General features: G+C 34.9%; 2 protein-coding genes across 4 annotated transcripts in view; both read left to right on the top strand.

Annotated features, from left to right (window-relative positions):
* LOC113502761 overlaps nt 1-4,181 on the top strand; it is a 97,668-nt gene extending 93,487 nt beyond the window's left edge. For all 3 annotated transcript variants that reach the window (XM_026884431.1, XM_026884432.1, XM_026884430.1), the window contains one exon: nt 1,556-4,181. In XM_026884431.1, the coding sequence (XP_026740232.1) occupies nt 1,556-2,157 (602 nt within the window). In that variant the 3' untranslated portion in view covers nt 2,158-4,181. The remainder of the gene's footprint in view (nt 1-1,555) is intronic.
* A 1,950-nt stretch (nt 4,182-6,131) lies between these two features.
* Nucleotides 6,132-11,914, top strand: LOC113503211 (protein D3-like). The gene is made up of 5 exons (XM_026885091.1): nt 6,132-6,222; nt 7,165-7,250; nt 10,432-10,555; nt 11,137-11,350; nt 11,724-11,914. The coding sequence occupies exons 2-5, from the start codon at nt 7,170-7,172 to the stop codon at nt 11,860-11,862; spliced, it is 558 nt and encodes a 185-aa protein (XP_026740892.1). The 5' UTR covers nt 6,132-6,222; nt 7,165-7,169; the 3' UTR covers nt 11,863-11,914.
* The last annotated feature ends 215 nt before the right edge of the window (nt 11,915-12,129 follow it).

Here is a 12,129-nt window from a genome sequence, read left to right as displayed (position 1 = left end):
AAAGTTAACCTCTCGGCTAATGCATGCATATGCGTACATGCATATATCTGGTAATCTTAGGAAATATATTTATTTCTTTACTGCTCTTTGCATAGCAGTACTTTTATTTTTTAGTGTATGCAATGAAAATCGATTTTAAATGTTTCGAAATTCAATTGGAAACATATTATAGACTGGTCAAGCAGTCAATGTCTGCGTGCTGGCTTTCTTCATTGACCTGTTAAAAAATTAAGTTACCAAACCTTACATTTATAATGTCATTAAAATTCTCCTACGTGTTTAAAGATATTAGAATTATGTTTTACTTATGACTAGTTAAAGAAGATGTATTTATATAAAATTAAAGTTATTATGACACGAAAACAGTAGTCCACGATAATTACCAGATTCATAATCATATATGTAAATTAAACGCAACTGTATCTTACAATACCTCTGTCATTCTTTAAAATTAATTCTAATACCATATATCATACATCAACAAAATCATATATATTCTTAATAAACATACCTAATTATAATTTTCCTGTAAACGGCGGCATCCTTGCGGCCACATCAGCTAGGCCATCTCGGTCTGCGTCTCGAAACTCGCGCGCTTCGTATGCGCAGGCGCACGGAAGCGCGTGCGTGTTCCGAATTCAATCTGAACTGATGTAACGCTTGCATCCAATTCGGACACATTTACATATTTACAATTACGCAGTTTTATATTAAATAGTACAGTCAGCATCAAAAGTAATTCCCACCTGTCATCGGCTTTCTGGAGGCTGTTTACTGAAGGTATTTTTACAGTATACGTGTCCTTCTCTAACTTTAAGGGATTGTAGGTAAAATAACGAGATAGGCATATATAGCATCATGATTTATGAAGGTAATCAGATTTCCGAAAAATTAAATTCGTTAGGATTGTAACTAGTATTCCTACGTAGAATTAGATAGTTTGTCTTAAATATCAATAACGTAAATAATAAACTACCATAAAAATATAGTGGATTATTTTTGTTAGTTTTTTAATCTACTTTTCTGATCGACTCATGTTGCTGGCTGTACCTTATTATACGTACTGTATTAGAAGATTCGTTTTAGGAAGTACTTACATCTTGAATAAGCAGCCCGCAAATTAAGCACGATTTATTTAAATTAGAGTTTAATGTTAAATATTTGCAGAACGTTAGTTGATAGCAAACAGCAATTGCAGAATTTATTCTAATACTGGTTCCGTACAACTATTTATTATAAGACTAGATAAATCTCCCGGTTTTATCCGCGTTTTTCCGCTTCTATTCGAGGTAGCTGATGTTTTCATCAATTTTGATTTTTTTTTCAATTTTAACCAGGTTTCAAAGATATAAGCGTTCAAAGAAGCAAAAAATACTCTTTAATCACTCTTCTCCTCTTTATAGTACCTATTAGTTCTTAATATCTAGAACCTATTGATCCTTAGAAAAGAACTATACTCGATGCCTATAGGCGAGTCAGTCTTCATCCCTATATACCTTTTAATTGAACTCCCTAAAGTACGTAACATTAATAGTGTTTTGTTTCCCAATTCCAGTTACCGGCTACGAGTCTGACCGCGAGGAATGGAAGTCAAGCCGATCTCAGTTCTCCACGACAGCGTTCGACAGTCTCGCCCGACCGACAAAGATGGCGATGGCGCTCACACTACGGAAACCCCAAAGACTGGAGCCAGTACCACAGTATTACCGAATGCCGAACGAGCAGAAACCGAAACTCACCCCAATGCCGTTCAGGCCGAACAACTTCCTACAAAGACCCCCGCGACTGCCGAGACCAAACACAGAAATGAAGAGGAACCTCCTAAACACAGACCATAGGAAATTCACATCCCTACAGAGTCTAGAAATCCCTATGAAGCTAAGCGAACCGAAGAAACAGGTCATCGATCCTAAAAAGAATTATTCAAATATCTCGCACAGAATCACCGGTCTAACAAATAAGTTACGAGATCTAGGTAACCCCAGTAATACTATAGGTAGGTTTAAGGCCCAGTCGCACGGCGATGTTGCGAATCTAAAGCCAGTATTGAAGATGAACGGTCATGATGGAGCAAAGAGGTCGGTAGTGAGGACCTGCAGCGCGGAACCACCAAAGAAAGTCACTTTTAGCGCGTTCGCTACCGTCCAAGTTGTGTAAATTATCTTTGTAAGGCCGCCATCTTAGCTTGTAAAAGAGATGAAACTATCTCTTGTATAGCTCCATCTCTCTTTTACGTAAAAATCATGGCGTCTCGTTACTATGTGACATCAAGTTTGATTTCGCAATGATCGCAAATTCATAATTTAAATATAAATGTAAACTTAATTGAATATTTCATATCTTCAGTGGTGTTGGATTATGACGTCATTTCTTACCAAAAACAGATTATTAGTGAGATCAGACGGAGATTCTTGATTATATCTAACGTTAATCCAAGGACTGATTATAAGAAAGAGCTTGTAAGCATTATCCATTGTATAGATACTAGATGTCGGTCAATTATATCGTAAACTAATTGACGTGGTCAGGCCGGGATTCTGTGTAAATATAATTTAAAATGGCGCCCGCAGTCAAGAGCGCCATATTAAAGTTTTATTGATATTATTTTACTGTGCTAAAAACAACTTAATCTTAAGTTTCTGCTTTGGCTTTCCTGCATTTCTTTAATTGGGTCTTAAATTACAAAATGGCGGACGCGAATACTGATTTAATTATATGTATCGAATACATTCGAAGTTTAAACTCTTAAATCCATAGAGTATTTAATTCTTTTTAATTTTTTTATCATCTTGATCCTGATCAGACAATCTTGAATTGGAAGCCAAGCCTTTGCCCCGATATGGTTAAAATTAAACTGTTTGTTTACAAGGAAAGTAAAAGAATTGAGTAAGACCAATCAAATCATCCTATTGATTAGTTTCGCAACAAAATGAGGTCGATATCAATCACAGACGTTTTAGTAACTCGATGTTAATGTATGTTGATCACATTCTGTCATATTTTTGCATATATTACAGTCTTGAAATTGTTGCTACAAAGCTGTTTCTATTTTGATTTAAATTGTAATAAATCGATTGCTGTCACGCGACGATTCGTTCAAAAATTAGTTTTGCAAGCCTGGGTGCGGGCATGTATGTTTGCAAATACCTACTTGCCTTTTGGCCATAACCATCTATAATAACATACATGCTGACAGCCAAGCAAACACAACACTAATAAGTGTCTTCTAAATTTGTGCATTTGTTTCTAAATTCAAATTTAGAGCTAAGCAAACCGTGGCCCAGATATTTGCCAATTCTATCTTTGCCATTTTAAAGCGGAACATAGAGAAAAAATGATATTAAAGAACGTCACTTAACGAAATGTCGTTGAGATTGTGACTGCTATGGCATAGGACCACCTTCATTAAATATATCAAACGAGGCGTGACAGCTACCGATAGACGATATAGATTTTTTGTGATGACAGTGATGGTTTTGACAGTTTTAAGGTGTTTGAAAGACGTGGCCTAAAGTATCGTGGGCTCCACAATCCCTGGCTCCTGATAATATGAAATGCCACCAATCTTTATGCAAGAGATTGCCGTCGGTCAGTTTCAGGCGTTCCGTGGTAAATCGACACAAATATGTATTGTTATTTATTTATTCTTTAAGAATATATATTATAGACAGTCACGATAAAATGGGCTTGAATATTTTTTTATTTATTCGAGTACGTCCATGTTTTAGATCTTGCTTTTTAAACCAGATTTTGTAATTTTAAGACATGTTGTTTAAATCTATTTCAACAAGCAAATTGGAACTCTTTTACGTCGCTTGTTTTTTGAAATTCGCGCCTTTCTTTCATGAAATAAGATTAGGTTATTGCAACAAAAAAAATCTAATGTTTTTTATGTGGATTCCTAGTCGTCAAAATTTTCTTAATTTAGATTTTTATAGTTTAGCACTATGCCTACTTAATTTCAAATAGGTTGAAAATATAAGTGTTAATACTTTTGGCATTCGACGATTCTTTTTGATGAATTAGCAAAATGATATTTTTTGTTAATAAATGAAAATCTATAAGCTAATTGATCCTTGCCCTGAGAAAAGTATAGATCTTTTATATACGGTAAATATGTACCTTAGTATTATTTCGTTGACACAATTTACATTTTACTTCAAATTAGGGATGCTTCACTAGCACATCGGTAATCAGAAATAATAAAAAAAACGTTGCAATACAATTTCCAATGCCAATTTTAGATCTTCTTGCATAAGTCAACTTCCGAAAATATACGTATTTCCCTATATATTTATACCCTACTAATTAAAAACTCGGCTATATCGATGCTTTTATCCATTATTTTTAACTTGAAGATATATCCTTAAGTATTTGTGAAAATAGTCTAACCTTCACAGTTGCGTGTATAGTAATAAATTTCATTAGAGTTAATTAAAATAATCAAGTGTGTCTAATACAATCAAATTCTTAGTTATTACAATAATAATATATTACGTACTTGTAAAATTGTAACTAATTAATTTAAGTATTATTATATAAATAAATAAAAGTCATATCTAGTTTGGCATAATTATTCGCATAGATTTATTAGCACTAGGCCTGTTTGAATTATTAATAAGATGTATTAATTAACGATGTTTCATTTATTTGTTGTTACTACTTGTTTCATTTAGATTTTGTTTTGAAAAATAATAAAATGTTTGTTTATCAATATTATTTTGTTTGATTTCCTATTTATTGCACCCGATGTTGTCTTTGTCCGAGGAGCTGCCTCTTTTACGTTATTGCAATTCCGGAAAACAGACGCTGTTTCGAGTGCTGACAAACCTCCATTATTTACGATTAAGCAAGGGAGATCATACTTATCCGAATTATAATAAAATATAGCTAGATAACCTAAACTAGGATACACAAAGTCTAGCAATAAAAATATCCTACCTTTAGCTATTCTAGATGAACGAAAGAAAAAATAAATAAATGCGGACAACATCACATTCATTGTTCTGAAACCAAAGTAAGTTGCTAAAGCACTTGTGTTATGGAATTCAGATACAACGAAGGAACCACAAACACCCAGACCCGAGAAAATGTAGAAATGTGCATTTTTACATTGACCCGACCGGGGATCGAACCCGGGACCTCAGAGATAGCGACACCTTGAAACCGGTGCGTGCGCCACTCGACCACGGAGGTTGTCAAATAAGTCAATAAGTCACACATTTAGCGAAATGTAAAACAGAGGGTAGATAGATGTAAAACTTCTCTTGCTGTGACACTGCATGATCAGTCTGTTTGCGACTATGAACAGTGCATTGTGAAAATGCCTTCTTACTATTGTTGTAAACGTCTAGCACTCTGGTTTAGTTTTGACGCAGTGGGGACGTGTCAGGAGTTCGATTCCCGTGTAGGAAAATCATGTAATAGGTTCTGAGTCTCGGTGTTTTTTTGCAAAACAAAAATTAGAGACCAGCACCTATATGGACCGTGAATCGTCATAGGAAATTTATGTCCCCACTGTGCAAGTTGACAAGACTTTGACATAAACATGAGAACTCTTATGTGGTACTAGGTTCAAAGAAGCCAAACCGTGCGTCGTGCAAGTGTTGACGAACTAGTACTGCGTAGGACAAGAGTGATCTGCGAATGTTGTCTGGGTCATTTTATGCTTAGTAGAACCGATATATTTAACTAATTATTAGCATCAGCAGCAGAATTTTTAAAGTCTTTTCTAAGTATAATAAGACCGTCTCTTCTTTTTAATCATAATTAAAGGTAAATGAAACGTTATCAAAAATTACATAACATTTAACACTAAAACAGACATAATAAAACATTTGTTATTTAAACACAATGATATAATTGTTATGACATGAGGTACAGGAAACCACCAGTTGCTCTACACAACTGCCATGCGGAAATCGACCTTATTCCATTGAGTTAGAGATGTCACTAATGCATGACTCGCAAAACTTGTGTGGTTGTCTGTAGCCAGAAATATTCGCTTATCACACAAAATCCAATGTCAGGGTTATCTTTACCATATTCATTGACCTTTGAAATATCCAATTTTTTGCAGGACTTCCATCTCTTTCTGTTGTTCAGAAATGAGTGAGACAGAATATTTACGAGTGTTTGATTGTAAGCAATAGCAATTGCCATCGATATGCGATTTTTATGAGGTTTTTCTGTTCAGTGTTTAAGAAGCCGTCGTAGAAAAAGGTAGGTGTTTTTTAAATTTAACATAACTTTTTTTTTAATACTAATATTTTTACGTATGTGAATTTACGATCCCTGGAATTTGAGGAAAGAACTAGAAATTATGATATTTTAAGATATATTTGAAATATAAAAAAAATAGCTGGAGTATCTTTAAATAGTTTCTTTAAAGTAATATTTAAAATATGTTTTATATCATAAAGAGTTTTCAATTTTTCATCTGAATTTCTCAAGTTCGGTTACCAAACCTAACTATATCCGAAGTGCATAATCGAAGATCTACCTATTAAAAATTACAGAATTAGTAGGTACCTTTATCACAGAAGTACCTAGCAGAGATTTTCAATTTCAAAGTTATTCTTATCAAGAACGCTGATGTAAATTTTGTTCGGATAGCTTTAGGCCTTTGACTCCAATCACGGACGTCGTATACCATACGGGGGTCACACAACCTAACCCTAGAATAAATTGTAATTTTAATCTGACCCTACAAACAGCACGCGCCTACATTTCAAGAAGTTTTGGGGTCACCATCTTGGCAGGTTGTAAAATGATAATTTTGAGAAAAATTAGCAATGTATTAAAAATAAAATTAAGTATTTTTTTAATTAGATATAAGTCTCTACGTTTAGGAATTCAACGGATAAATGTTTTCTATGAATTACTAGATCAGGTCGGTTTAGTATCTGATGTTCTTACACTAGGTCTTAAACAATATTAGTGCAGTTGTGGAAAATTACTTTGAGTGCTCATGCTCCTGAAAATAAGACTCATTTTCATATTTAAAAATAATACTAAAATCTACTTATCCAGTTCATAATTCGATGATTTGTATTTGAAGGTGAGTTGCGCTAACAAAATGTAGGTAACCTTTTAATAAAAAAGGGGTATATTTATACATATAACGGGTATATTTATATAACAATTATTTGTACACTTCCACAGTCACCATGTCCCTGGTAGCACAAGCATTCGAAGCCAGCAAGATCGTGCCGGATGTCATCCCGACACCGCCGAAAAGCAACATCCAGGTAAGATAAGCCTTAAATCTATACTGGACTTTGTAAAGTGGAAGAGTTTGTTTTGCTTGAACGCACTAAACTCGGGAACTACTGATCCAATTATAAACATCTTTCATTAATAGGTTGTTCATTTATTGTGGAAGGCTATAGAATATAAAAATATATGATACTATCATTATGTTACAAAAATGGAGAGAAGATGCGTGCATTCTAAAACTATGAATGCAAATTAGTTACATCTTCATAACTACGTGGACGAAGTGGCGTAACAGCTAGTTACTAAATGATCGTAGTCATGGGTCGAGAAAAATCGTCTCTTGTCCACTTAAATGTAAGAATTCAATACAGATGTAAGAGGAACTTTTTCGGGCTATTATGCTTTCCCGGACATGTATACTATTCCATTGATTACTTAAATACGTGCGAAAATAGCATGAGATACAAGTGTAGATTAAAAAACGAAATCAACACAGCCGGAGCCGCGGGCTAAAGTATGAGTTAAAAACAAGCGGATAAATAAAACAATAAAAAAAATAATTTTAGTGTTGGCAACCCTTGTCACTTAGGGGTATGAAAAATAGATGTTGGTCGATTCTCAGACCTACTGAATACGCATATAAAATTTGGTAAAAATCGGTTAAGCCGTTTCGGAGGAGTACAGTAACGAACTGACACGGGAATTTTATATATTAGAAGATAGAACCAAGATATTTAATTTTAAATCAACAATTATTGATCATGGATTAAATAATCAATTTAATTAAACTAAATATAATCTTAATCGTTTTAGATAATAATTATTATTCTTTGGCGATTGAACCTTAGCGTCTACGTGAGATAAAGGTAAAGTTTTTAAACTTGTCTCATTGTTGGCCAGAGTATATGTATAGTGTGGCCAACCAAGGAATCCTAAATAGTTTTCATTTAAAAAAGTTAAGTTCGACAACCTCCGTGATCGAGTAGCGTGCGCACCGATTTCAAGGTGTCGCTAGCTCTGAGGTCCACGGTTCTATCCCCATCGTATCAATGTAAAAACTCACATTCCTACATTGTCTCGGGTCTGGGTATTTGTGGTACCTTCGTTGTATCTGAATTCCATAACACAAGTGCTTCAGCAACTTACTTTGGGCTCAGAACAATGTATGTGATGTTGTCTATAATTTATAATCTGAGCATGGTTATGGTACTTAGGTATGGTGTAGGTTCTACATTGAGGCTTGAGCCCAGCAACATTTAATATCATTTTAACATTTTATAAGTATCCAACAATTTACTCTACTGGAACCAATATATCAATAAATGTAGTTTCATAAGTGCAAATTGCAGAAACAATTCATTGATAAGCCAGAAGGCCGTTGAAAAACATGATCGATTGTAATTGTTTTTAAAATGTTTGCGGCTTTTGACGATAAGCCGTAGTACTACGGTATGCATTCCTGCCGTGCCAATATAATTGTGTTAACTTTGTAATATAAGTAGGCATATCTATTACTTTATAGTTACTGTTTGTGATACCTTCGTTTTATCTGAATTCCATAACACAAGTGCTTTAGCAACTTACTTTGGGTTCAGAACAATGTATGTGATGTTGTCCGCATTTATTTATTTATTATAGTTCCGAGTATGTAAATTAATGTTTAAATTGACTTTTGACTGTACGAAAACGATTCCCTCGGGAATTTTGTACTACATTCGTACAATCCTAATATTCTACATAACATTATGTTCTCCCATTCTAATCCTTGTGTCCTGAGAACCTGTAGTACCTGTGTACCTGTATTTCCCTTCTGTACCCACCTCACACCTGTCTTATCGCTTTATCCAATGGACGATCTGATCACCATTTTATATTTTGTTAAACAAATAGATAATCATTACTCAAATCCAATCCGAAGGAAAACTTAGATGCTTAGTTATAGGCCTATCGCGCTACCTATCTCGCTGCCAAGACAGACACATAGTCATCCTATTTCTTTAACTTGTCTTCGGGTATCAAGTTATTAGAACGTCACTGACGAAGTATTTTTTCATTAGCACACCTCCATGAATATTTGCTAAACTATGCTAAATTGTTAGACTAGTCTAGCAATCAATTAGCATATCTTAATGTATCTGTCTCGTCGATCACTTGATAGTTTTGTCAGTCAGTTATAAACAGACCATTTAATTATGTAACTCCATCTCTAAGCATTGCATTGCCAGGGCCCGATTCTGCTATTTACAATAGCCGATGAATGGCATTGCCTTTCTCTAATTGTGAGATGAAATGCAAAAATAAGTGACCCCAGTGATAGTGCGAAAGATAAGAACGTTCAAACAAAGGTTCTTTAGATTTATTTTATTGCTGTAGATCATAATTTTGTTCAAACTAATGACATAACAGGTTATGTCAACAATTACAGTAATTTACTTACGCAAACAAAATAAGTAACAATTAGGTATGGTTATGATTAAGAAACTCGTATTTACCTTCGTAGGTTCTAAATCTTTATAGTACCTACATTGTACTTGTTTTAATAAGTAATTTTGATTAAATAGGTACATGTAAATGTTACGTCTAATTTCCATGATCGATACAAAGGGGCCTGCTGCAACGTTTTAAAAAAATGTAAAGAACAATATTACTTACTCTATTTTGTTTTTGTTTTTCGAATGTGTGCAAAAACCCACTTGTGACACCGCGTAGTGGAGCATTGATAAGAAACTTGCACATTTGATAAGATTGCGAACAAGTATCTACAAGATTCCGGGGTTTAGGACAATTTTAAGGACTTAACTGCATTCTGACCGATTCGACATTGGAATAGTGATAACAGAATCACAAGGTATTAAGTTTGAGTCCCAGGTGCATATGAATTATTTTAAGAGTTATCACTTTTTCGTATCTAACTAGGTACTCATGTCACCAAAAAAGTAAATAAATTAGTATCTCTATCTATAACAATAGCGATAACAAAATATCTAAATTGATGCTGTCCAACTTAAGATGAAAAACAGAGTAAATATTCAATGTTCGTCTAGGTCAGTCTAGGTAATAGACGAACGGACAGACAGCCAGGTAGAAGGACTTTTCAAGAGGATTCCATTTTACTCATTGGGTACGGAATCTTAAAATGAGTATCCAAGCTGGCGTCTAAAACTGCACTTAGTAACGATTCTGTTCACTAAACTTTTGTTGCAATGTTTTCAGCTGACCTACCCCAGCGGCGCCATTGCCAGCCAGGGTAATGAGCTGACCCCCACTCAAGTGAAGGAACAGCCCACCGTCACCTTCGAGGCTGACCCCAACGCTTACTACACTCTGGTGTTCACCGGTCAGTAGATACATTACTTTGCCTCATACTAAAGAATATATTTACATTGCTATAGTAAGAAGTACAGCGACATCTATTGGTTATCGATGACAATTAAGATCTTCTTGCTGGTTTCTAAATTACATTTATGACTTTCCCAAACAATGTAGGAATTTTTAACACACTTCATGTGATTTTCTTAAGCTACTTTTGGTTGAAACTTGTTTTGGCTCCAAAGCCGGACATAAACACATAGGTAAATAAAGAAGTGATTATTTTTTACCAACCTCAATTCAGGATGAAATTAGGGAATTTCTTAGTTTGCAATAGACTTTAAAAAGGTTCTCAATTCAGCTGCTATTTTTATATTATGTTTATTACCTGGGGTAAACGCCTGAGTGGATAAACCGATTTAATTAATTCTATTTAACTTAATGTGAAATAGCTGTCATTTAGTTCCATGAATAATTTCAAGTTGAGCTCATCAGTTTTCTATTCGAAGTTAGTAGTTTTTGTTTTTAAAACAATGTTATTTCTTCCGGCAAATCTACTCAACTGACTGCCTAAAGTGTAACTAAGTCTAACATCTCTCAAAACCTCAGACCCAGACAACTACGACGGCTCAGAGCCAGTGTACCGCGAGTGGCACCACTGGCTGGTGGGCAACATCCCCGGCGCTGACGTCACCAGGGGCGAGGTCCTCTCCGGATACATCGGCTCCGGCCCGCCAGAGGGCACTGGCATCCACAGATACGTGTACATCCTGTATAAACAGCCCGGCAAGATCAATTTTGATGAGAAGAGGCTGACTAACAAGTGAGGAAATATTTTTATTTTGTTTATAATACAGTCATTATTAGTGTTCATGGAAAAGGTAGGCTTACTTATGGAAACATGAAGTGCGTACTAATGAGACTGGGGTAGCTATAAAACAGAGACAGCATTCTAGTCTGTGTAGAGTGCTGTCTAGCATCCACAACTGTAACAACCTTTCTGTAAGTAGCGATGTGAATGAATCAGAAGACCGAACCGCACTAAATTCCGATCATCCGACATTTTCGCATCTTCCCGATTCGAAAATGTTTATTCTGCAACAAGCTATATGTATCTTAATCTAGCTCTAGTCGATATTTCCTCACTACAACCACAAACACCAAAATAAATTAATACTACAACAAACTATCTATAGATCCATCGACGGCCGTGCCGCCTTCTCAACGAAGAAATTCGCCGAGAAATACAACTTAGGAGCGCCGGTAGCCGGCAACTTCTACCGCGCTCAGTTCGACGACTATGTGCCGCTGTTGTACAAGAGTTTGGGCGTTTAATGTTAATGTTTGTTAATATTATTGTTAATTGTAAATATATGCTTGTTGTTTATTTGTTTTATTATTTATGTGGTTACTTAGTTACAGTTTCTCTAGGCATTGGAATTAATGGTAATCAATTTGTGTGCAAATTTCTTAGCTGAGTATTTTAAGGGCTTGCTTAAAATAAATCGGTGTCAACTTCATCATTAAGCTAGTCTGAGTGAGCAATTTGACGCGATTTTATTGTCATAAGGTTCAATTTGCAACAAATTCTTACCAAAATAT

This window comes from Trichoplusia ni, chromosome 18 (assembly GCF_003590095.1).
Source record: "Trichoplusia ni isolate ovarian cell line Hi5 chromosome 18, tn1, whole genome shotgun sequence".
Lineage (NCBI taxonomy): Eukaryota > Metazoa > Arthropoda > Insecta > Lepidoptera > Noctuidae > Trichoplusia > Trichoplusia ni.
Note: the sequence above shows the minus strand (reverse complement) of the source record. Positions and strands in the feature narration are given on the sequence as shown.